Here is a 27,330-nt window from a genome sequence, read left to right on the forward strand (position 1 = left end):
GTGCATCCGATTCATTTTCCAGCTGTTGTTTTCACAGCTGTCCTTCCTCTCTCTCCTCGGCTGCTAAGTGTGTGACTGTGAGTGAGTTGGCTCGACCCTCCCTCGCGCATCTTTGGTTCATTGGTTGACACTGCGTGTCTGATTGACAGGAACAACCGGTGAGCCTGTTAGTCTGAGCAGACAGTCAGAACGAATGTGTGTGCGCTTGAGCATTTAGGCCTATATTATTTTATACATTTTTTGTTGTTCTTTGAATTAGTTCATTCTATTAATTTAAATCTTTTGATTATTCATATCTTTATCTTTTTATTTTTTTTATAAATAAATTCGGCTCTTCTGATATGCGAGCAGGCCACCAACATTCACCTACAAGAGCTACAAGAGCTCTTAGAGCCGACTCGTTTCGCGAACGGCCCATCACTAGTTTGTGAATGTGAGAGCAGTGTGAGAAGTCAATGCACTGTGAATGATTGCCCTTCACACAATTGTTTTCTATACAAAACAAGGATTTTAGCCCTGTATTTCAACACCTCTTTTTATCCTGCCTAGTCCATATGATCAAAGGACTAGGCTATTCCATCCTAAACAATAATAATTGAATGGCAATGTAAAACCATACAAACAGACAACTGTGTCCACCCAAATCCTGTTAGACGATCAACTACCATGACTGAAAAGGACTGTTAACAATGTCACCTGTTTTAAGGAGCTCTGTGCCAGCTGCCATTCTCATCACATGGCCTGAGTTGGAGCAGCTATTTGCCGTGTTATTAGTCTCTGTTGTAAAAACGAGGTAAACCTGTGTTCTTGGTCATGGCAGACTAAGTAGACTTCTCATAGCGGATGAGGAATTGACATTTTAGAATATGTTTATTTGCACATTGTGTATTGTGAAAAATATATGCACACAGTATCATTTCTACTTTTTTTTTACTGTCTATCCTGAACTTTATGGTTACCTGATACCTTTGTAAACAACCAACTCATTGTGTATTTATTATTACTTTTATTATTACGTTTTATTATTTCTCTATTTTCTTTCTCTCTGTATTGTTGGGAAGGGCTGTAGTATGCATTTTCCTGTTAGTCTACACCTGTTGTTTACGAAGCATGTGACAACATTTGATTTGAACTGTGGCAGGTGCTGGCTAGTAGAAATGAACAAGGTAGATGGGGACATCTAGTGCTTATAATTTGAAGTACATCTCCTGAGAAATTGCTCAGTTTACTATGAATCTTTCAGACAGTCTCAGTGGTATTTCTCTGTCTCTATGCTGTAGAGAACATATAATGTGTTTGGACTGTGTGCCAATATTCAAATATCAAACTTGGGGATTAATTCAAAGATGTGAAACACCCAAAATAGGATTCAAAATACTACCTCAGCCATTTGATTTCCTAGATGCAATGGTAGGCTATACTGTAATAAAGATAGTATTAAATGTATGTGCTTTTTTATCTATGCTTCACAATAGATATAAAAGTAAGTCTTTATGTTTTTACTCATGATCAAAGGTGTGATGAAGACTTGTCCACTGGAGGTCGACTTTAGGCAGCCATGTCAAAACCAAACTATCATCGTCAAACAAACGGTCACAGAGGCTGGTTGTGGTGAGTCAGACCATTCTGCTGTAAATGAGTGGTCTTTACTGGCTAACTGTTCTTTGTCTAACAAGATAATAGCTGTGGAACTACCATGCCCCAAGGAGACGAGGCGGGAGACTGTCTTGTCTTCACCCGAGTCAGGTGCGAGTCACACACGGGTGGCGCAACAGGGTGGGCGGGAAGAGTTCATACAGTATGGAAATCAGATTACCTTGAAGAGAAAAATAGAAATTTGCATATCTAATCATTACTTCTAGCTGAATAACTACAACATTTGTTTTTACACAACTCAACCGTTAGTAGGCTAATATGTAAAGTAGTAGGCTTCCTTTTCATTTGTACGTGCTTCAACAACAAAAAAACTGTTTCTGCCTGTCTCTGCAAGCCGTAACATGTATTGAATGACATGGGTGAACTAGTATCATCACTATGGGCGGCCGTCTGGGTATCTATGGGCAAATAGCGGTGCTCTGGATGTTGTTTTTTAAAACGTTTTATGGATAACAGCTTCCCCAATACGCACAAGAGAACACTGTGACCACTCACTCCGTTAGGCTACAATTCTTTGTGTTCGGGTCGCAGTGGTTTTACTCAGACATTGTGGTGAGGAGAGAAACTTTTGTTGCGGTCTGTCAACTCCACTCCACTCAGTTCAGTTGTTCTGAATTCCGGGGCACCATCTCCGTTTGTGATACCGCTTTTGCCAGACAATTCAGTTCCTGTTGTTGACATTCGGGTCGGGCTACTGTCGGTGCGGACAAGGTAGGGAGCTATAGCCTAACTACCCCTTATATTCTACAAAATGACATTAACACAAACACAGTTGTAGAAAGTTATACTCTGTGGCCGGCGTAGGCCTACTTCGGGTTTTCCCAACTCGTAAAGACCCAACTTTACGCCCCAGCCGAGACTGTTTACAAGGCAAATTAATTTCCCACCTCAGTCAATACTTTTTTTAATAACACGTTTCTAATTTGCCGGAAATTACCAGGCGCCGCAGTGTTCTCATCTCCTATGGCTGAAGGCAGAAGAGAAGAGGAGGAGTTGAGGGATATACGGAACCGAAATCAAGCAACAGGTATGTCCACTTGTCAACAATCTATCGCCAAGGTCAATCTCTTGTAATTTTGATACAGCGTCTCCTGAAGTAGGCTACATGTGTGTGACACTTTGGGGCAATATCATTTCAAAACGTGGACTTTTACCTTTTAACCCATGAACATGACAACTTGGAACAGTGTTCCATCATGAAACATATGGTTAAGTGTGTAGGAAATTATACAATTTAGCTGAAAATTGAATTCATATAACTTATTGTTATTGTTGTTGTAAAGAAAATGTTATGCAATTCTACAAATTGTTCCATTCCATTGAGCTGAGATCTTTTTTGTTGCAGTTTTGAAGCTAATTTCCAGAAATTCTATGCATTTTGCCATGGCTAATGCTGTGTTCCTCTGCTCAAACATATCAAAATCAGTGGGCATGTGTCCTGAATGCCCAGTTTAAAAAATATTATATTCTCTCTGATTGTCTAGCTTTTATTTGATTGTTAGTTCTCAAATATGATATTATTCAAAAATATAAATAGTAAAATATATTTTTGGCCTGCTTTCTATCTGGTTTTGATCATTTAAGTTGACACTGAAACTGTTTTTCCATCTGAAAATTACTACTTCAGATGGTAGAGTCCAATCAACAAGAACAGCTAGCATGCTAACTGTTCTTGTAGACTTCCAGTCATTGCACTAACACTAGTTAGCGTTGGCTCGCAAAACTACCTTTAACTTCCTTCATACTTGATGCAGAGACATACAATGGTATCAACGATTGTATTCTGTTGCAGCTAGCGATTTTCCTAAATAACAATTGGTCACATAAAAAATATCCAAGAAGTTTCTATATAAAATAATAGTACACAAACCCAAAGTTTGAAAACCCTTGCTCTATCTCACTTCTCTCATGCCTTCTAGCAACTCCAAATCAGTTTCTAGTGCTATATAGAAATAAACCCTAGTTCTGTTCTGCACCATTACAGTATCCAGCTGCTATGGTTGACACAATGCTCTCACCACGTCATTCAGTGAAAGTATACTTTTATACAGCAGCTGGTAGCAACTACCTGTGTGTATCAGATACAGCAGTCAGTTAACAGTGCTACAACCACAAGGAAATGGTCTGGAAAACCCTGAAACTGCCAACCAGACAGGAAGGATGACACAACAAATTGTACATGTCCCGACACTTAAAATATTCCGCATCTCATTCCAGCCAAGATGTGTCACTTGGTGCTAACTGTGTTGCTGGAAATGCATCTGGAAAACCACTGGCACTTGGCAGACAGGTTGATCCTGTTCATTTTGGCTCTATATATTTCTGCTTTGTCGTTTTATTTCCTGATGAAATCACTTCTAAAATGTATTCATATCTCTTATGCCACACAATCTTCGTGTATATCAAGAGAAAGGGTTGTAAATGAATACATGTATGTAGGCTTTATCCTGGACTTCCTGACGGGCCGCCCCCAGGTGGTAAGTGTAGGCAACAACACGTCTGCCAAGGCTGATCCTTAACACTGGGGCCCCTCAGGGGTGTGTACTTAGTCCCTCCTGTATTCCCTGTTCACCCACGACTGCATGGCCAAACACGACTCCAACACCGTCATTAAGATTGCTGATGACACAACAGTGGTAGGCCTGATCACTGACAACGATGAGCCAGCCTATAGGGAGGAGGTCAGAGAACTGGCAGTGTGGTGCCAGGACAACAACCTCTCCCTCAATGTGAGCAAGACAAAGGAGCTGATCATGGAGTACAGGAAAAGGCGGGCCGTACAGGCCCCCCATTAACATCAACGGGGCTGTAGTGGAGCGGGTCGAGAGTTTCAAGTTCCTTGGTGTCCACATCACCAATGAACTATCATGGTCCAAACATACCAAGACAGTCGTGAAGAGGGCACGACAAAACCTTTTCCCCATCAGGAGACTGAAAAGATTTGGCATGGGTCCCCAGATCTTCAAAAGGTTCTACAGCTGCACCATCAGGAGCATCCTGACCGGTTGCATCACTGCCTGGTATGGCAACTGCTCGGCATCTGACCGTAAGGTGCTACAGAGGGTAGTGCGAACGGCTGGTACATCACTGGAGCCAAGCTTCCTGCCATTCAGCACCTATATAATAGGCGGTGTCAGTGGAAAGCCCATAAAATTGTCAGAGACTCCAGTCACCCAAGTTATAGACTGTTTTCTCTGCTACCGCACGGCAAGTGGTACCGGAGCGCCAAGTCTAGGACCAAAAGGCTCCTCAACAGCTTCTACCCCCAAGCCATTACACTGCTGAACAATTCATAAAAATCGCCACCGGACAATTTACATTGACACCTGCCCCCTCTTGTACACTGCTGCTACTCGCTGTTTGTTTGTTACCTATGCATAGTCACTTCGCCCCCACCTACATGTACAGATTACCTCAACTAGCCTGTACCCCTGCACACTGACTCCGTACCGGTGCCCCCTGTATATAGCCTCATTATTCTTATTGTGTTACTTTTTATTTTAGCCTACTTGGTAAATATTTTCTTCTTCTTGAACTGCACTGTTGGTTAAGGGCTTGTTAGTAAGCATTTCACAGTAAAGTCTACACTTGTTGTATTCGGCGCATGTGGCAAATAAAGTTTGATTTGATTTTAGTCATTGCATTTGGTTTGCTATTTTACATTTCAATGGCTGTTGGTATATTGAACTTCCCCTCGCCTTTGAATTCTGATTCTAAACGTGGTTCTATGCCGAGCAATTTCCAATCTAACAATGTGTTTGGACCCATAGAATGGTTAGACCTTCCTAGTGTAGGTAGGGGAGAAATAAGCAGCAACACCTGTTGAGCAAACACCTGACTTCCCAGAAAAGACACACCCCACCCCACCCAACACAAGCCTCCATGCCCAGTGTGTTAGTTCAGGCCTGGGTTAACTGCAGCTGTCTGTATGGGGAGATCAGACTGATCCTATGGGCAGGTGGGTTGACTCTGTACAGAGTGATGGAACAGGCGAGCAGGAACTGTTGTCTTGTAACTTGATAATGGTGCCAACTGCCAACTCTACTGCACATGTGTGTAGGCTAGCTAGGCTATATCATATGAAGTTATTTCTGTCACAAGCTGAGATTAGCCTATTAAGGCTTCAGTATACAGTATATGCTTGTCACTTTTTAAGAGTAATATACATTATCTCATATTACTCATATGCCATGCACCGTATGATGCCATATGTTATCATTGATGATAACTTTGTGCATACTGTTCTTCATCGGCATTTTCAATTGGCCAAAGTTTAACCTCCTTGCATTGAGCAAGATCTCCGTTAGACTGTCATCTCCCCCCAAACATCCATGGATGACTCCTCTTTGACATCACCTAATCATGTCTTGACATGAGTCATGTTAATCAGCTCCTGACACTGTGTTATTCATAGGTGACATGATAATGTCTGTCTGTTTTTCATGCAAGGATGGAGCGCTCCACATTCACAATGTTATGTTTTTATAGCCGTAGACATAATATCTGTTCCACCTGACTGTTTATTATTCCAAGCAGAATATAATATATATATAACCATTTGAGATTCAATACATGAACATGGACACAGCACAACCCCCCCATGTAACTTAGACCCCCTCCTCTCTCTCTCTGTCTCTCTCTCACCCTCGGGTGGTTGTAGGAGTATGGAGAAGGAGGAATTCATATTTTGTCTTCCTTTGAAGAATCGTGTCTCCCTTAGCTGAGGCTTATCACTTAATACAAATCCAACCATCATTAGTATTTGGCAATTAAACTGTCTATTTCCAAAAAGGCATATTAGATTTTAATTGACTCATCCCATTTTTGTCCCGTTGTAAAATATTAGCTTCCCCACTCGACGTCGACAAATCCATTTCTTATCAATTTGACTCCACATGGAGGCAGCGTAATGACAGCCGTGAAAAGCTCTTTTCTTTTGTGTGATGAAAAGGCTCTCAAATATTAATGCGGAGCCTGTTTCCCTTGTAGCAAATGAGATGTACATATTAATGTGCTGTAGAACCACAACAGAGAAAATAGATGTGCAGTGCACAAAAGCTGGTATTTCAATATCACCCAGAATGCTTCACTCTTTCTGGCAGATAGTTTATCGTTGATTAACGATAATAATGATAAATTGATGTTCAATAATTGACAGTGTATTTCTACTGGCTAGTCCAACTGACCTGTCTTCAGAGTGCTTCAGAGGGGGGGGGGGTTGTGCTGTGCTCAGTGCAAAACAAGTATGAAAGTGTATGCACTCACTACTGTAATTCGTTCTGCATGAGAGCATCTGCTAAGTGAATACAATTTAAACAAATGTATTTCTGCCAGATAGTTTATCATTGGTTAACATAATAACATGCTGTTCAATAATTGACACACAATATTGACTTGGTTCCTTATTTCTACTGGCTAGTCCAACTGACCTGTCTGGTCCATGGGTTTGACTTCCTATAGAACATCTCTCAAAACTGACCCACAATGGGTCTGGATTGGACACAGTTAATGTGCAGCTGTTGCGTTCACCCACCAACCCACTTACCCAGCCATTAACCCCCAGCCCACCCTAAATCATTTCAAACATTCCCTTTGAGAAAGTATAGGGAAGACTTTGATCCTACCCTATGAGGACATCAGTGTCTGTTCTGCCTGTGTGGGAAGTAGGATACAAGGATATGAAAACCCATGGAAGTCTAATGGGGTTTTGGGAAGAAGCAGAAATTCCTGCGCTGTATAAATAAACCCAGAATATGAGAGCTCACGTTCCTGAACATGCCATGTTACCGGGGTCGGGATATAGAGGAAGATGCTTCTTTATGGACTGACTAGGGATGGGAACTAGCCCCTTGTCTCCACACAGCTGTGCCTTCATAGCCTAGCCCCACCCTCCATGGTCTGTAACCTTACTTCTGACCTCTCTGGTTGGTTTGAAGTCCTGGGCCTAGCTTGCAAATGAACAGATAGGCTTTTTTTCTACACTCCCTCTTACCACTTGTTCTTTACAGAGGGCTGCCCCAGTTCTGAGTGATGTTAGCATGTGTCATAGTGAGTCGTTTTGTGGTGTTTCTGTATGGGTTCCCTTCAATGGATATTATTGTAGCTGGTCTTTTAGCAAGCAAATCAGCTTTAAAACCATATCTCTGTTTCTTTTCTCTTTAATGAGATACAGACAGTTGTTTTGCATCCTCTCTTGTTTTGTTGCTTCTTTTTGGTGTTAAAAATGACATTTATTTCATATTCAATAGGCTATCTATCTAAACTAATCTTATATTTGTATTTATTTATTGTGTCTTTGTCCATAACCTGTCATGGGATATTTACTATTGGAAGCCCTCCATAAAAGCCTTCAGAAGGAGGAGTCCATGACCTGGCAAATGTCTCTGTCCCACCACTCAGAGAAAGAGGGTTGAGCCTTTTCACTAAGCCAGCAATAACAAGTATCTAAGGAAAGTACTTCTATGGATGGAGTGCTTTTATGCCTCGTTTCTACAGCTATATCTTATCTAAAATAAAAAGTGAAAGTGTGTTTCATAATGGTCGCACGACCTGCTGAGTGACTTCTAGGAAAGAGGATATGTTATGGATCAGTTGGTAGAGAATGGTGCTTGCAACACCAGGGTTGTGGGTTCGACTCCCACGGGCGGAACAGTACGAAAAAGTATGTACTCACTACCGTAAGTCGCTTTGGATAAGAACGTCTGCTAAATGACAAAAATGATGTGGCGCTATGTCTGGATGTACTATCTATGATGGATTGGAATAGAGTAACAGTTGACTCCACCTTCTAATCCAGCAAAACATAGTCCCACATAGTGCCAAGGTTTTTAATATGTAGCCTACTTCCTAACACTAACGTAGACCGATGATCAAATAATAGAGCTATGCATGTTTCCAGAGCAGGGAGTGGTGCTACAATAGGGAAATACAAGGATCCTGCCAACAGAGATGTAGCGTCAGAATGGGTGTGCCCACCATTAACACCCTGCCAATAGGGAAGACGGACAGAAAGACACACAGTATTGTGCTCTCTCTGACACAGGAAGACAACATGTTCATTTGATCCTGTTAGATTAACACAGGTGTTGGGCTGGGGGAAAAAACAGAACAACCCCTATAATAACATAAATATGCACTCAGTGACCTTGTTCAGTTGGTAACAAGCAAGGCCAGAAGAAAGCCTGGCATATTTGTATTTTGTGTGAACTGTGCCTTTTAAGAGCAGAGGGTCATTTTTTTTGTAGTGTTCCATGGACCTTTTTCAGTAGAGCAGGAGAGTGACAGTAGAGTGGTACTTCCTGAATGGCCACATTCCATTTGATCACATTGGCCAAGTCAACACACCAGCCAGTAGGGAGAGAGAGAGACCCCTCCCTTTCTCTGTTGTCGTTCGTGGTCATGGAGTTTGTTTCTTTACACAGTAACACACAGCATGGAAAAGTAGGGAGGGACTAGAAGGAAATAATACACACCATTTTGGTTGACATTTGTGAAATGTGTTTAAAACGTTAACAGGTAGGAGCATCTCTTGTTGCTATGTTTCGCTGTGAGATTATGTTGTCAGTACAATTCACAGTAGGGATTGCACTGTATTCCAACTGACAGCTCGGTAACTTGTAAATGAAGCGCATGTTGAATATTGAAAATCCACTAAATATTGAATCCTATTCATTGTTCCGCTGCACTTGCCTTTGACCAGTGTGTGTATGGCATTGTATCTACCGGTATGTAAATGTCAAAGGATTTCCTCTTGGAAAACCTCTCTTCATTCTGTCTTTGTCACTGTAACTGAGGCAGGTAAACAATCTCTCACAGACCAAAGTGCAAAATGTGTGAAAATGTGTCTGAGGATTTGATTCACTAACAAACTGTTACTTCCTTTTACCTTTTTTGTTTCATAGTGAGGTAAAAATGTTATATTTACATTTGAGTCGTTTAGCAGACACCCCTTTCCAGAGCGATTTACAGTTAGTGCATTCATCTTAAGATAGCTAGGTGGGACAGCCACATAGCACAGGCATAGAGAGTACATTTTTCCTCAATAAAGTAGCGTTCAGTAGAGTCCGTAACATAAGTTTGAGGCAGTAGCATATGGAAGATAGCAAGTGTGGTGTTAGACATGAACAGTATTATACTGGTTGTAAGAGAATGAGGCGATGGCGTCAGGTCTTTAGCAGGATGCTAACAAAAATGAGCATCAAAATATTAAGATGGCTTAATGCATGATTTTTAACACAAAGGCATCCTAATAACCTCGTATGACCTACTTGTCTGATTTATTTTAGTTCCTATGGCACAAAGGCCTCATACACTCATATACTCTAGTATAGTCAAATGAATGTAAATGTTTGCTTAGCTGTTGTGCTCTGTGGACCGCTAGCCAGTCCACCTCCTCAGAGAGCTCCAGACGTGGCACTCAGTCAGAGTCTGAAAACCTGGTCACTGGTTGAAAGTGAAGGAAATAAATAATACAGGTAATTCAAGTGTATTGTATGACTTTGAACCTGTGATCACTGATGGCGCCGACAGACATGGCAGCTCTGCTTCTAGCTCCTAAGCAATTTTGCAGTATTTTTGTTGTTTTGTTATTGTTGTGTATTGTTAGATATTACTGTGCTGTTGGAGCTAGGAACACAAGCAATTCACTATACCCACATTAACATCTGTTAAATATGTGTATGTGACCAATAAAATTTGATTTACTTAGAATTGATCCCACTTCAGAGACAAAAAAGGGTTGGCTACGGTATAATGGTAATGTGATATTGGGCTTCAATCATACACGCTTTGGAGAATTACAAGATGAATATCTAGCCATTGATCAGTATCTCAAATACAGCTAACATATCTTAAATCTGATGACATAACTTTGGAATGATGTCTGTTCAGTATCTTTTGCGAAGATTTCATATATGGAAATAAGACATGACACATTTATGACAACTTATGACACAGTTATGACACCTGTACAGCATGTCCTGGGCGAATGCTCGCTCCATCTGAAATGTGGTTTGTCTAGAAGGGATACAGCTTTTGTCAACATTTATTTTTCATAGCAGGTTTAGGAGAACTTGCGCAGCTGGTTAGGACATTAACGTAGTAGGTTAGGGGAACTAGGTTAAGGTTGGGCAAGGGTTAGGGTTAGCTAAAATGCAAAATAATTTCACTTTTAACGTCAATTTGACAAAAGCTGTATCCCATCTAGACATGACCCTGAAATGTCAGACGTCCAGAATAAGCCATTGAATGTGTGAATGAGGGAGAGCTCATTTTAGAATGAGGGAGAGCCATTCTTTCCATACATATTGCTCATGGTCCCCTATTTACATATGATTTTCTTTATACAGATCATGGTTCAGATATAATGTCTGGCTTGATGAAATAAAGATGAGAGCATTAACAAAACAATTATTTGTGTTTAGAAATGTTTTTTTGTTTTTGTTTTTAGATGCTTTTGCTATTTGCATGTCAATGTCATTCTTTGTAACTGGTTGATCAAGAACAGACTAGAATGTTGAGCCAGCTGAATGTAGTTATTCACGTTTTTGATGAACGGCAAGAAGGTATACAAAGTCCATAGTTATTTCGTTCACTTGTCCTGTGTCCTTGTACCTGCAGCTTGCTTTGTTTGTATACAAAATTAGGGTCTTTTCTTAGTTATAAATTGATCTTTCAAATGTGACCGTTAAAACTAAAACACTGGTTACTTTTCTTTTCAGATAGAACAGAGAGGAATAAGTCTGAGGCTCTTCATTCCAGGTAAGTTATCCATATCATTGAATTACATATTGGTCAATTACATATTTCAATATGTCTATCTTGCTCAATACCGAGAAGGAAAAGTGTTAATATTGTGATAATGTTGCGTGCTCCAGAATAAACCCTGGGTTGTTCCAGCTCTACCTAGACACCTCTGTTGCTCCACGGCTCTGTCAGGACTGCAGTGGCCAGAACACTGTCTCTTTAACAGGCAGTTCTGCTGAGGGAGAGTTGTGAATGGTGCAGGGTAGCAAACAATGCGCTGATCCATCCTCTTTGACGGACGGTTGGACACTGTGTCCACTGTGTCCGAAGGTCAGAGCTTTTTGAATGGGGGACAAAACCACACTGACTCAGTTGTTGACGCCCCCAGAGCCAAGTTGGTTACCGTCCAGGGTTGGGGTCAATTCCATTTCAATTCAGTAAACTGACTGCAAAGGAGAAGGAGGCTGGTGGGAGGAGCTATAGGAGGATGGGCTCATTGTAATGGCTGGAATGGAATAAATAGAACGGAGTCAAACGTGGTTTCCAGATGTTTGATGTGTTTGATACCTCAATTTATTCCATTCCAGCCATTACAATGAACCTGTCCTCCTATAGCTCCTCCCACCAGCCTCCTCTGTTAAAGTACAACAAACGTCAACTATTGGACGTTTAACCTCCCTATTGTTCTATTTGTTTACGGGCTTAGCTAATCGTCCTAATTATCCACGTGGGGTGGGGTGGGGTGTTGCTGTCTTCCTCCAGATGGTTTACATCACATCTCCAGTTCAGTTAATGAGCAGGGTGTGTTGAAGATGCTGGGCCTATGGGGGTCTGGTCTGGATCCTGTTCATTAAGCACCATACGCAAACAGAAACCTGGAGGGACCACCTGGAATTGTCCAATAAGACATTTTTGTTTTCTGTTGCAAAAATGTTTTAAAACATATTCCATTGTGTGCCCTAATGAACACGAACCCATTCCGTTGAGACTGTGTAGTTGGCCCTTCTGGGAACATATTCTGGCACAGCCTGGGAGGGGTGCGGTGTCAGCTCCAACACTACCCTAGTCAGGAAGTCAGATCAGACCTGGGTAATCAGATCAGCAAGAGGGGTCGTTATATTGCAGAAGTGCACTTTTGGACACCCCCTGGGCTTGGTAGATGTATGTGGTGGCCAGAGGAGGAGGTGTTAGACTTGGGCTATTTCTGAGTCATTGTTACAGTAACAGATGGACGATGCCTAAGGATATTCAGTGGATTGGATCTGCGTCCTGCTGCGTTTTAAGGGTTTTCTGGAGAGGGATTGTGGAAAGTTGCAAGCGGGGTTGAACTCTTCAAAGGGCTTGCTTTTTTAATGATTGTCCTCTTTCTTGTGCCTGCGTCTCTGGTACTTCTCTCATTCTCACGTTGATTACTGGCGAATAACAGGCGCATGTACCGGAGGTAGGCTCTTCTTTTGGTTGCTGTATGCAGCAGTAGCTGTGTTGTGTGGATTGGAGTTGACGATAGAGGATGTGGCCGTCCCAGTGGCAACTGCAGTGCAGAGAGGACCACTGCCGCTAAAGAGGTTTGATGCAACTATCAACGCTGTTGTTATCATCCTTTGGTGTTACTCTGCACTTATTCAGGTCTTTTAGAGGTAAAGGGGTATATATTATCTATTTTACTTTATCACATATGAAGTCTAGGATACCTATGAATGACAATTCAAATGCCAGGATTATTTGCTGAGATTGTAATTTATTTTTGTTGAGAATTCCTCTGTTCTGGTTCAAGCCAATAAAGGGGGCTGGTTGGCTTGTGGATAATTGGCACTGTCTATCCATTGTAGTAATCCGGTGGAGTCTGACTGTTGCCAGCATTATACTTTGCTTTCTCAGGTTGTATAAATGTAAGAAATCGTATTTTCCAGTCAAACTCTCCTCTCCTCAATGGTAACTCTTCTCTCTTCCAGCCAAGGACCTCTGTCCTCAATACGAGCTGCCATCAAGCGAAGTGAGTTTCTTATTGTTGAGTTTGTCCATTATTTGGTATATTCTCATACTTTTATATTGCACCTAGCGTGATTAAAGTATGTCTATAACAGAGGTGGCTGGTGGGAGGAACTATAGGAGGATGTGGCTCATCGTAATTGCTAGAATGGAATAAATGGAACTGAGTCAAACATGTGGTTTCCATACATTGATGTGTTTGACTCTGCTCCATATATTCCATTCCAATGAGCCTGCCCTCCTATAGCTCCTCCCACCAGCCTCCTCTGGTATATAGCTATTGTACATGATTGAATCCCCCAAGTGTTTTTTTTAATGTCTCTTTCAATTCATTACATATCAGATTGAAAGAGATGAATTTCATATAATTTTCTCCCACAGCGAGAACCAGCACCCAAAGTGAACAGACCAGAGACAGAAGGTAAACAGAGGAGTTTCATAATACTTTATAGTCTGTCTGTAGCTCTCTGACTGAATACAGTTCTACTCTCATTATTCCAAAAATCAAACACCAAATGCTTCAAGGTAAAGTGCACCATGGCAAAGAACTTGTGCTCTACAGTGAAATCCACATTTGTTCATCTGAAACGTACTGATATTAATGTTGGCTTACAGTCCTCGACTCAACTGGTGAATAACCATTAAAGAAAGTAATATGGTCTATAAAATGGCATATTAACAAAATTATGTCCATATATGGTGTTAAAAAAGCTATATAATGATTTATGACAAATGATGGCTACATAAGGCTTTCTGTCAACATAAGACAAGTGTCAACAGTCTGTTGCATGTCATGTTTGGTTGAGGTAGTCTACTGTATTGTGCGTAATGGACTTGTTTGTCTTTCAGACGTCCAGAGACCACCATCCTGTCAGCCGAGCCGCTCGCTGCCAACGGCTGGTTCCCAGGGGCTTCTGGGGGATTTACGGCAGCCCCGCCTCCCTCACAGCCCATCTGGGGAGGGAGCATCCAATCAGATACCCAGGTACTGTTTATTTATCTAACATCAGCCTCTAATACTAGGGGAGACAGCAGCGTGTGTGTTCTGGGCCTGTTCACAGTTTGGGTGTGTTCGGCATGAATTTTAACTTGGATTTTGTTTGATCCACCTTACCATGTTCCTGTGTCTATCACAGTTTTCAGTGTAATGTTTGAGATGATGAACTGCTTTCAAAGCAAACATATAATTTGGCAGTGAAACAAGCATGGCAGGTTCTGCATGCTGTACTACTATAGAACGTCAATCTAGGACGGTAGCAAGCTTGCATGTCGAATACAAGTTATAATAATCACATCGCTACACATTTGCTTGGTGTGTGTGTGTGTGTGTGTGTGTGTGTGTGTGTGTGTGTGTGTGTGTGTGTGTGTGTGTGTGTACCTTCTCTCTCGTGTCTTAGCCACCACCATCCTATGACCAGGTGATCAAGGAGAAGACCCAGGAGACCGTTGTCACGCCGACCGCCGCCCCCCGGAGATCCACGACCATCGCCACGCAGACCGACCCTGTGAAGGACGACACCGCCGCTGGCCCAGAATGCACTGCATCCTCACAGCCAATCGAGAACAGACAGTCTACAGGTGAGGCTTATGAGAATGATGATTACAGATGGGTTAGCTGACAACGTCATGAAAACTCTATTGTTGGCAAATATCATATCTTTGTATTACCAAGACTAAAACAATGTAACGTCACTTTTTAGTCAAAGTTTTCATTCGTTTTTTTTTATACATCTAAGTGGTGTGAGTATAGGCTAAATGTATTGTTTATAATCTCTTCCTTCTCAGTGAAAATAAAGCCAAAAAAGCCACCAAGGCCATACTTACCCAAGCCTTTACAAAGTGTCTCTACCACTGCAACAGCTGTATCTGATTCTGGTCTTATCCAAGTAGACGCCACAGCCACTAAGAACCAAACTGACCCCAAGTCAGCCGCAGCCCAACCCAGCCCAACAGATTCCAGCTGTGCAATCCCAAACACCCGGTCTCTCTCTCCATCTGTTTCTGTACACTGGGATGGGCCAATAAAACCTTCTGAACCCAGCACTATCACTACGTTCTTAGAACCTACAGTCCCCTCCTCAACAGTCCCAGTAGCCACTGAACGTCCCATCCCGCTTCCTCGTTCCAAATCCTGCAAACAGACAATCACAGAGGAGGTCAAAGTTCAGACTCTGGTCAGGCTCAGTGACAGTGGTTCCAGCTCTGTAGATGACACAGCAGTCGAGGCTCCTCCCTCGGGGAAGTACCTACAGGAACTATTAGATGTGTTTTGTCCTGAGGACCAATACGACCAGAACACTAGTGACTCTAGTGACAATCAGACGCCAACTGACGGGAGCGACCAAAGCGAGGAAGGTGACGAGGACGGTGACATGGCCGCCCTTCACAGCCAACGTAACATCCGGGCCCGGATCCAGGCCTTTGAGAGCCAGGAGGGCGATGGGGAACCAGAGTTAAAACAACCAGAGCCTCTACCCAGGAACGCGCACCTCAAACCCCCTGTGATTTCAGCCAAACCAGCCCCAGCCCTTGCCCCCAAGCCCTCAATCAAGAAGCCCAGTAATGGCAATAACTACCAGGGGGCGATCTCCATTATCTCCACTCCCTTTATTCCTTCCATCCCAACCCCAGCACCCAGACCCGTGCTCCACAGAAAACCCAGTGTAGTCCCAGAACCCAAGGAACCAGAACCAGAGGCTCCACCCCCCGCCAAGACAGCCATCCTTTCCCGGTCGCGGCTCTCCATAGCGGCCAGAGCCAAGAACCTCTTCCCCCAAGAGGAGGATGAACCCAGGTTGGTACCTCCTATCTCTCCAGAGAAACCTCGCAAGGAGCCGCTGGGACTCAACCTCAACAACCACAACTCAGCCTCCATCACCACCACAGAGGCAGTCAATGAATACATGGACAACCCCATGAGTAAGTACAGCAGCATGCATTTCACCACTGACTTAATTGGTTAACTTAGTAGTATAAGTGTTCTAAGTATAGTTAAAACACATATAAGCTAATTTATAACGCCTGCAGTTTTTTAAATTACATTTTTATTTCACCTTTTTTTAACCAGGTAGGCCAGTTGAGAACAAGTTCTCATTTACAACTGCGACCTGGCCAAGATAAAGCAAAGCAGTGCGACAAAAACAACAACACAGAGTTACACATGGGATAAACAAACGTACAGTCAATAACACAATAGAAAAATCTATGTACAGTTTGTGCAAATGTAGTAAGGTTATGGAGGTAAGGCAATAAATAGGCCATAGTGGCAAAATAATTACAATTTAGCATTAACACTGGAGTGATAGATGTGCAGATGATGATGTGCAAGTAGAGATACTGGGGTGCAAAGAGCAAAAATAAATAACAATATGGGGATGAGGTATTGGGTGGGCTATTTACAGATGGGCTGTGTACAGGTGCAGTGATCGGTAAGCTGCTATGACAGCTGATGCTTAAAGTTAGTGAGGGAGATATGTTTCCAGCTTCAGTGATTTTTGCAATTCGTTCCAGTCATTGGCAGCAGAGAACTGGAAGGAAAGGCAGCCAAAGGAGGAGTTGGCTTTGGGGATGACTAGTGAAATATACCTACTGGAGTGCGTGCTATGGGTGGGTGTTGCTATGGTGACCAGTGAGCTGAGATAAGGCGGGGCTTTACCTAGCAAAGACTTATAGATGACCTGGAGCCAGTGTGTTTGGCGACGAATATGAAGCGAGGGCCAGCCAACAAGAGCCAGCCAACAAGAGCCAGCCAACGAGAGCATACAGGTCGCAGTGGTGGGTAGTATATGGGGCTTTGGTGACAAAACGGATGGCACTGTGATTGACTACATCTAATTTGCTGCGTAGAGTGTTGGAGGCTATTTTGTAAATGACATTGCCGAAGTCAAGGATCGTAGGATAGTCAGTTTTATGAGGGTATGTTTTAGAGGTCGACCGATTAATCGGAATGGCCGATTAATTAGGGCCGATTTCAAGTTTTCATAACAATCGGAAATCGGTATTTTTGGACGCCGATTTGGCCGATTTATTTTTTTAACTTTTAAAAAAAATATCTTTTTATTTAACTAGGCAAGTCAGTTAAGAACACATTCTCATTTTCAATGACGGCCTAGGAACGGTGGGTTAACTGTTTGTTCAGGGGCAGAAAGACAGATTTTTACCTTGTCAGCTCAGGGATTCAATCTTGCAGCCTTTCGGTTACTAGTCCAACGCTCTAACCACCTGCTTTACATTGCACTCCACGAGGTTACGCGAATGCAGTAAGAAACTAAGGTAAGTTGCTAGCTAGCATTAAACTTATCTTATAAAAAACAATCAATCAATCATAATCACTAGTTAACTACACATGGTTGATGATATTACTAGTTTATCTAGCCTGTCCTGCTTGCATATAATCGCTTAGGTACATGTTGCTCCAACCATAAACATCAATGCCTTTCTTAAAATCAATACACAAGTATATATTTTTAAACCTGCATATTTAGTTAATATTGCCTGCTAACATGAATTTCTTTTAACTAGGGAAAATGTGTCACTTCTCTTGCAAACAGAGTCAGGGTATATGCAGCAGTTTGGGCCGCCTGGCTCGTTGCGAACTGTGAAGACTATTTCTTCTTAACAAAGACAGCCGACTTCGCCAAACGGGGATGATTTAACAAAAGCGCATTTGCGAAAAAAGCACAATCGTTGCACGACTGTACCTAACCATAAACATCAATGCCTTTCTTAAAATCAATACACAGAAGTATATATTTTTAAACCTGCATATTTAGCTAAATTAAATCCAGGTTAGCAGGCAATATTAACCAGGTGAAATTGTGTCATTTTGCGTTCATTGCACGCAGTCAGGGTATATGCAACACTTTGGGTAATTTGTCCGAATTTTACGTAATTATGACATAACACTGAAGGTTTTGCAATGTAACAGGAATAACGTTTTGTTTTTGAGATGATAGTTTACGGATTCGACCATAAATGACCTAAGGCTCGTGTTTCTGTGTGTTATTATGTTATTGATTAAGTCTATGATTTGATAGAGCAGTCTGACTGAGTGGTGGTAGGCAGCAGCAGGCTCGTAAGCGTTCATTCAAACAGCACTGTCGTGTGTTTTGCCAGCAGCTCTTCGCAATGCATTGCGCTGTGTATGACTTCAAGCCTATCTACTCCCGAGATGAAGCTGGTGTAACCGATGTGAAATGGCTAGCTAGTTGGCCGGGTGCGCGCTAATAGCGGTTCAAACGTCACTCGCTCTGAGACTTGGAATAGTTGTTCCCCTTCCTCTACATGGGTAACGCTGCTTCGAGGGTGGCTGTTGTGGATGTGTTCCTGGTTCGAGCCCAGGTAGGAGCGAGGAGAGGGACGGAAGCTATACTGTTACACTGGCAATACTAAAGTTCCTATAAGAACATCCAATAGTCAAAGGTATATGAAATACAAATCGTACAGAGAGAAATAGTCCTATAATTCCTATAATAACTACAACCTAAAACTTCTTACCTGGGAATATTGAAGACTCATGTTAAAAGGAACCACCAGCTTTCATATGTTCTCATGTTTTGAGCAAGGAACTTAAATGTTAGCTTTTTTACATGGCACATATTGCACTTTTACTTTCTTCTCCAACACTTAGTTTTTGCATTATTTAAATCAAATTGAACATGTTTCATTATTTATTTGAGGCTAAATTGATTTTATTGATGTATTATATTAAGTTAAAATAAGTGTTCATTCAGTGTTGTTGTAATTGTCATTATTACAAATAAATAAATCGGCCGATTAATCGGCATCGGCTTTTTTGGTCCTCCAATAATCGGTATCGGCGTTGAAAAATCATAATCGGTCGACCTCTAGTATGTTTGGCAGCATGAGTGAAGGAGGCTTTGTTGTTGCGAAATAGGAAGTCGATTCTAGATTTAATTTTGGATTGGAGATGCTTAATGTGAGTCTGGAAGGAGAGTTTATAGTCTAACCAGACACCTAGGTATTTGTAGTTGTCCACATATTCTAAGTCAGAACCGTCCAGAGTAGTGAAGTTAGTCGGGCGGGCGGGTGCGGGCAGCAATCGGTTGAAAAGCATGCATTTAGTTTTACTAGCATTTAAGAGCAGTTGGAGGCCACGGAAGGAGTGTTGTATGGCATTGAAGCTCATCTGGAGGTTTGTTAACACGGTATCCAAAGAAGGGCCAGAAGTATACAGAATGGTGTTGTCTGCGTAGAGGTGGATCAGAGAATCACCAGCAGCAAGAGCGACATCATTGATATATACAGAGAAAAGAGTCGGCCTGAGAATTGAACCCTGTGGCAACCCCATAGAGACTGCCAGAGGTCCGGACAACAGGCCCTCCGATTTGACACACTGAACTCTATCTGAGAAGTAGTTAGTGAACCAGGCGAGGCAGTCATTTGAGAAACCAAGGCTGTTGAGTCTGCCGATAAGAATGCGGTGATTGACAGAGTCGAAAGCCTTAGCCAGGTCGATGAAGATGGCTGCACAGTCCTGTCTTTTATCGATGGCGGTTACGATATCGTTTAGGACCTTGAGCGTGGCTGAGGTGCACCCGTGACCAGCTCGGAAACCAGATTGCATAGCGGAGAAGGTACGGCGGGATTCGAAATGGTCGGTGATCTGTTTGTTAACTTGGCTTTCGAAGACTTTAGAAAGGCAGGGCAGGATGGATATAGGTCTATAACAGTTTGGGTCTAGAGTGTCTCCCCCTTTGAAGAGGGGGATGACCATGGCAGCTTTCCAATCTTCAGGGATCTCAGACGATACGAAAGAGAGGTTGAACAGGCTAGTAATAGGGGTTGCAACAATTGCGGCGGATAATTTTAGAAAGAGAGGGTCCAGATTGGCATTAAAGGTTTTAAACATTGCTAAGAATTTGTTATATTGTCCTAATGCAGGACCTATATGTTAACAAATATTGATGAGTCAACACTGGCCGTCTCTATCTCTGTCTCTGTCTCTCTCCAGACTATATCCCAGTGAACCCTGTGGGTAGTGATGTGGGCGGCGGCGTTTCCTTCAGCAGACAGAGTAACCAGAGTGTAACCAGAAGACCCACCACCATTAGAGTGCCCAGTAAAGGAAAACGTGAGTCTAGTCCACCTGCTCTACTCTCTGAGTAGTGAGTTATGTGGCATACTCCATATCCACATATGTATGACCTTATATAAAGGCCCTCTCATCTCCATCTGGGTCTACGCAAATTAAAAGGTTTTGACATAACCTAATGATGGATTAGATGCTGTTGATTTTTTGTTGTTGCTGGCGAGCCATTTTCTCAAACAAACTGTAAGTGTGTATGTTTGAATGTGTGTGTCTGTGTCTGTGCTTTGGTGTCTTAGTGAGTGTGTACAGTCGACTCCTGATAAGTGAGTCAGTTAATCTGAATTTCAATACTTTATTTACTTCGACACGTAGTTTGAGTATGTTCATGTTCCATTTCAGAGCGTTCATTCATGGCAACACCAAGCCAGTGAATTAGTGCAAAAATACAATAACCCCAAACTTTTGCATGGATTAAGAGTTGACTGTATGGTTTGTACAGTGTGTCCAGTCTAAAACGTTGATGGTTTTCTCTCTCAGTGTTTGATGGGACTTTGGACAACCCTCCTCCTCTCCCTGCACAGAAGCCTGTAGGGTCACTGCCATCCCCCATGACCCGTAAACAAAGCATCTCAACCCGCTTCCCCTTCCAGGTAAGTGCTACCACCTTCTTTCCCCATATACTTCTCCAACAGAAGCACTATTGATCTACAGTAGGCTACCTAGCTTCTCTTCGACTACTAGAAAACAGGAAATACAAGAGATTACTGACATAGTTCTTTCTCCACACCACCACAATACTGCACTCTCTCTGGGGAAGCCAGAGCCAGTCAGTAGCTCCCGGCCCGGCTTGGCTATGACATAACTGGGCTTTTGTGCAGCGAGAAGGCTTAGCTAAAAGGACATAAAAAGACTAGTCAAAGTGCTACTTTGTATTTTTCTTCAGCGTCACTCACGATTCTCTAGTGTCATTTCATTCATGGTGGCTTGAAAACCAGCCCTGTCAGAAGCAGTGCTAAACTAGCCTGACAAACCAGCCTTTTACCTGGCCACCGCCAACATTCACCTCCACCTGTGGTTCTCAACCGCAGACCACACAAAGGGGCCAGTGTAGTGTAAACAATGACTGACTAGTACTGTACAGCTAGCTGTTAGCAGTGACTAAGGAAGGGCACATTGAGCAGTCATTAACTTGGTTGCTATGGTTGCCCTAGCTGCTGAGCGCTGCGAAGGTAGTAGGTGTAGGAAGTCTGTTTTGTTCAGGGGAGGTCATTCAATCCCATGTGGTGTTAAATGTGATCTGGGAGAGATTAGAGAAGTACCCTGGTTGTCATCAATTCACATCTGTTTCTAGACTGCCACGTTGCGTCTTTGAGCATAATAGTAACAACCTTTTTTCTGTTGATTTGAACTGTAGGAGTCCTTTGATTCTGAGTCCATACCGGGCCTCCCTCCTCGGTCAGTAACATCACATCGTGGGTCATTTTAGGGGATAAAGAGGGGTAACGATCCATTGATAACATATTAGATACAGTCCTAGACACATGGCTTTAATTAACTTCATACTGCTGTTGATCTCTTCCAGGCCTGGTGGAGCTAAGGTCCTCCCTCCTCGCCCACCTCCAGCAAAAGTAGGCCCAGGAAGGCCACCCCCGCCCCGGATAAATGGTCCACGTCAATCCCTCTCCACCCGTAGAGCACCAGCTTCATCAGTAGCTCCATCACCCAAGCAGCCCCAGGCTCAGAAGCCCAAGAAGAAGGGACCTGTGCTTCCCCCCAGGCCCAACCCTGGCCACCGTCTCTACAACCAATACACGGTGAGAGCTTAGAGTTTCCACCCCGCTCTGCTGCAGCCCCCAAGGCAGCCTGCTCTGCCCCTTCTGCCCCCGAGGCAGCCTGCTCTGCCCCTTCTGCCCCCAAGGCAGCCTGCTCTGCCCTGCTGCCCCCGAGGCAGCCTGCTCTGCCCCTGCTGCCCCCGAGGCAGCCTGCTCTGCCCCCGAGGCAGCCTGCTCTGCCCCTTCTGCCCCCGAGGCAGCCTGCTCTGCCCCTTCTGCCCCCAAGGCAGCCTGCTCTGCCCTGCTGCCCCCGAGGCAGCCTGCTCTGCCCCTGCTGCCCCCAAGGCAGCCCGCTCTGTCCTTGCTGCCCCCGAGGCTGCCTGCTCTGCCGCCCCCAAGGCAGATCCATGGTGGATTTCAGTGGAACTGTTGTGTACTGTAGTTGTGGCAAGTGTCACATAGTAAGCCTGTGTATGTTTTCTGAATGTTTTCTTTGTCATGTGTGTTGGTCTAGCTTGGACTTCCCCACGGGATAGCAGAGTTTGACTACAGTGGGAGAGACACAGGGGAACTCTCATTCCAGGTAAATCACTGTCTGCATGTTTTGGAGGTTTTGCTTCTAGCAACAACAAGAACATGATATGAGAAAATGTTAATGACTACTGTATTTAAACCTGATTTGATCACTAGTTTTATGGATTTACTTATTTCACCTTACTGTTTTGTAATATTTTTTTTTCTTTAAGGAAAAGACAATTTAGTAGAAGTTAATATCAAATGCTTCTTGATTTTCTCCCACAGAAAAATGAGTTGCTGCTGCTGATCGAGCAGCTCGACCACAAGACCTTTGAATGTCAAGTGGGAGACACCCGGGGCCGAGTCCAGAAGTCTCACATGAAAGTCATCACTCCTCTCTCCAGTGCCCCAACTAAACCAGCTCTGTCACAGGTAATGTCTTCAACCATTTACAATGAGCTGTCAATCAAAACATGTCTGCCCTCTTACTTTCCAGGTAACTTGGCTACCCCTTATTTTGTTTGGCTACCCCTTATTTTGTTTGGCTACCCCTTATTTTGTTTGGCTACCCCTTATTTTGTTTGGCTACCTCTTATTTTGTTTGGCTACCCCCTATTTAGTTTGATTAGCCTATGTTTAGTATATCTAGCGCCAATAGTTTTTTATTTCTTTGTAGCCACATAGGAACTTTCATTGTGAACTTGGAGTATTTTTTTAGTTTAGTCTCTAAATCCCTCTTTTGTACATGTTTCTGTAAATTCCACATATACCTGGATGTGTTTTCTCTTCTTACAGGGTGTCAGCACAGTTGGGTCTCGTAGGGGCAGCAGTGGTCTGCAGGTGCAGGTCCTCCATGACTTCACCCCAGGTACAGAACAGTACCTGCTCTGGCACGCTGACCACCATAACACACAACCTAACAAGTCTCCTATGTCCTATATTAACAAACACATTGGCTATTGGATTGTACACCTTACAATATTTTAAGTCATTTATTAGATTTTAATCATGTCAAATAAATTCCAATATGGCTGGCATGCTTTTACAGCTGTTTTGAGTTCCCCCAAACATGTCCACGCCAAGTAAAGTAACTTTTAGAATCTAGAAGAGGCTCACAAAAAAAGTGTTTACAGATTTGAATCGCCTCAAATAATTTGCAATATGGCTGGCATGTTTTTATTGCTTAGTTCTGTGTTTCCCTCAGCAATTGATATCCACAAAGTAGAGTTCATGCTAGAGTTTGTGTTGTCAGTTGGTGTCAGCAGTGGGATTTGATTGACATGTGTTGTATCCTATCCAGAGGGTCCAGGGGAGCTGGGTCTGAGGGAGGGGGATGTGGTGACCAATGTGGAGCAGGTGGACAGTGAGTGGTACCGCGGCTCCTGTAGAGGCTCCTCTGGCTTCTTCCCTGTCAGCTACGTCAAAGTTATGGTAAGACTTCAGTCAATGTTTCAGCTATAGAGATAGGGCTGGTTTCCAAGACTCAGATTAAGCCTACTCCTGGATGAAAAACTGTTCAATAAATAGTCTCTATTCAAAGTCTTTTGTGTGAGAAACCAGTCCATAAAGTGATCTATAGGATGTATACAAATAAGTCCAGCTATTTAATGTGTTCAATGTGTTTTGATAGATTTTTTTTCTCTCTATTTAGTCAAATGCACCAACACTGACCAACGCAAAGAAGGCAAGGCCCCCCCCTGCAACAGTCAGTGGACCGAGGTGTGTGGCGCGGTTCGACTTCGAGGGTGAGCAGAGTGACGAGCTAACCTTTTCTGAGGGAGACGTGATTCAGCTAAAGGAGTACATGGAAGAGGAGTGGGCGAGGGGACAGATAGGGGCCCGCATTGGAATCTTCCCCATCAACTTTGTGGATATCATAGAGGATCTTCCTCCTCCGCCACAACCACAACGACAGGGATCATTCCCCACCAAGATGGCACTACCTGGTAGGACTTTTAATTCAAGGCCCACTTCTTAGCTTGAAATGGAACATATTAAATGACATATCACAGACTGGGCCTTTAAATCATTAAGGAACCTCGGCTTGAGATGTGTGTCCCTATCTTGACATTGTAAACATAATCAGAGAATTGGAGACATTGGAATTTTCCCACGGAAGTTCATGTCGTTCCGGCATCCAATTTCTGAGGTCGTAGTGTAAGGTCAAAGGTGGCCAGGCCACAAACACAGTGAATTATTTATTTTTGGCACGGGGGATTTTAGCTGTATCGTCACGTATCCTGTACCCCTATTGCGGTTTGTCCACCAGTACAAAAGGTTTCTCTAGAACTAGTCTACAGTGAACTGCCTCCATCTCTCTCGTAATGTGTAGGCTGATACTTCCCTCTGAGGAATGTATGGAATCAGTGCAACAAGTTTATGCTCTGTGTAAGCCCCTGTACTAAGACCTTTTTATTAATACGGTACAGCTCACTCTGTGCGCTACATGTCCTTCTCACTGGCTCTAGCAGTGCACTAGTGTACTCCCACACACTCATTCCCCATTCAGTTTTATGTTCAGCAACTTTCAACACAATATGCTTTCTATCTGAATACCGCTACTGCATTTCTCAGGCATGGTTTCTTCAACCAAGACCCAAGAGGCTGCCAAACCCATACAGGTATGGTTCATGTGGTACTGTTACCGGTCTTTACAACATAACACAAACGAACATCACAATACAGGTGTATGTGTGTCAGTGTCTGGTGTTTGGCCTTAGCTGTAGTCTGGGGTAGCCTAATGACCTCTGTGTGTATATCCAATGATTCATGATTAGAGCTTGTGTATGAGAGTGTCCACTAACATGTATATCCCTGTCTATAGTCTGGTTCGTCAGGAGTGGAGTGGGCCGTGGCTCTGTATGACTTTGTAGGCCAGACAGAAGAGGAACTGTCCTTCCAACAGGGAGACCGTATCCTGGTCACACAGCATGTAGATGCCGAGTGGTGCTCTGGAAGGCTTAACGGTAGAGAAGGATTCTTCCCCACAGCCTTCGTAGAGACCAGCTCAGGTAATAATAGGGCGTTCTTATGGCGCCATCTTGTGGTACGAGTTTTTTATATTTATTTTAAAAATATTTATACTTTTGGTTTAATTCAATTCAAATAACTTTGCCAGGGTGATGATTGACACATGACAAAAAAACAACTACTGATACATTCAAAGCAAAACCCACAGTTTGAATAGGCCTATATATCAGAGGCTGGTGGGAGGAGCTATAGGAGGACGGGCTCATTGTAAAGACTGGAATGGAATGAATGGAACAGAGTCAAACATGGTTTCTGTATGTTTGATACCGTTCCATTAATTCCATTCCAGGCTTTAAAATGAGCCAATCCTCTTATAGCTCCCCCCACCAGCCGCCTCTGATACATACAGATATTCCTGGTCTACTCATAGGGCAGCATAGTAGGACATTTACTATGAATAAACTCTCATTATAAGGACATTTAAGGTACTGATGATTCCCGTTGTCTCTGTCCAGGCAACTCTCCAGTGTTGGACAGACAGCAGAGTGTGACTAATGGGGAAGGAAGCAGAGGTAAAGCGCTGTTCGACTTCACAGCTGAATGTGATGAGGAGCTCTCACTGAAGGTATTTCTACTGTTAACATTCAATAGTTAATTACAACAAAAGAGTTAACATTCTGTTTGTTACAATCAACAGTCAAATATATATATACACACACACTACAGGTACTAGGCCTACAGTATAACTTTCCTTTCTCTTGCTATAGGCGGGGGATATCATCACCAACTTGGAGTCCATTGACGATGAATGGTTCCTGGGAGAGTTGAGGGGGAAGCGAGCGTTGGTGCCTAAAAATTATATCCAAGTGCTGGCATGAGTAATCTACCCTTAACAAAGACACTGGGGCGTGTCTGTGGTTTCATCACGACTAATGTCTTTTGAACTATGGAAATATGAGAACCTGAAAGATGATAGGAAACTGAATATTCCAAAGTGACTTTTTGCCCCACTGGACTGCAGTAGTTCTCTACTTTGAAGCTTAAAACTAGAGTGACCGGACAATCTCCCACAGAAAGCTATTGGGTGTCTTTTTGAATGCAACATTGTTTTTTTGAATAGTATTTATAAATGTGAATGGATCACTTTATTTGGATAGTCCATCTGTATGCGGTCATACTATCTGAGGATAAGCAACTGCTTGCGAAGGTTACGGTAAGGGTTAGGGCTAGTTGAAATGTTACTGATAGTCCATCTGTAGATGCTCTACAGACTATCCAAATAAAGTGTTACCTGTGAAAGTAATGAAATAACTTTGTATGATGATGCATCTGAGAATGGCTGGCTGTAACTGAATTGAACAGGCATTCATAAGAAGTTCCTGCCACAAAACCCTTACAAGCTTTGTTCTAATCCAGATATGCAGTATTTAACATGTTGACCACACCATTGCACATTATATATAGCCGTTGTAGTACAATATTTCCTCAAACTATGAATTGTGGTTCTTACAATACTGCCTGTATGTAGCCCCCTAAAAGCCTTTTCTGGTGGCTAATTGTGCTAAAATGCTCAGCTGGTTCATGAAATAAAGATCTATTTAAGAAATTAAGACTTTTATGAAGTCAATTCTC

At 42.9% G+C, this 27,330-nt stretch overlaps 1 protein-coding gene across 1 annotated transcript; it reads left to right on the forward strand.

Moving 5' to 3' along the window:
• Positions 1–1,879: 1,879 nt before the first annotated feature.
• On the forward strand, positions 1,880–27,308 carry LOC106610182 (SH3 domain-containing protein 19-like). Its single transcript, XM_082978433.1, has 21 exons — positions 1,880–2,367; positions 2,597–2,683; positions 11,376–11,415; positions 13,353–13,393; positions 13,771–13,810; positions 14,239–14,374; positions 14,787–14,967; positions 15,175–16,308; positions 20,363–20,482; positions 20,978–21,090; positions 21,855–21,895; positions 22,023–22,254; positions 22,727–22,795; positions 23,014–23,160; positions 23,524–23,596; positions 24,029–24,159; positions 24,380–24,674; positions 25,303–25,349; positions 25,553–25,739; positions 26,214–26,323; positions 26,466–27,308. Exons 2-21 carry the CDS (start codon positions 2,620–2,622, stop codon positions 26,574–26,576), a joined length of 3,312 nt encoding a protein of 1,103 aa, XP_082834559.1. The 5' UTR covers positions 1,880–2,367; positions 2,597–2,619; the 3' UTR covers positions 26,577–27,308.
• Positions 27,309–27,330: the final 22 nt, after the last annotated feature.

This window comes from Salmo salar, chromosome 08 (genome assembly GCF_965601325.2).
Source record: "Salmo salar chromosome 08, fSalSal1, whole genome shotgun sequence".
NCBI lineage: Eukaryota > Metazoa > Chordata > Actinopteri > Salmoniformes > Salmonidae > Salmo > Salmo salar.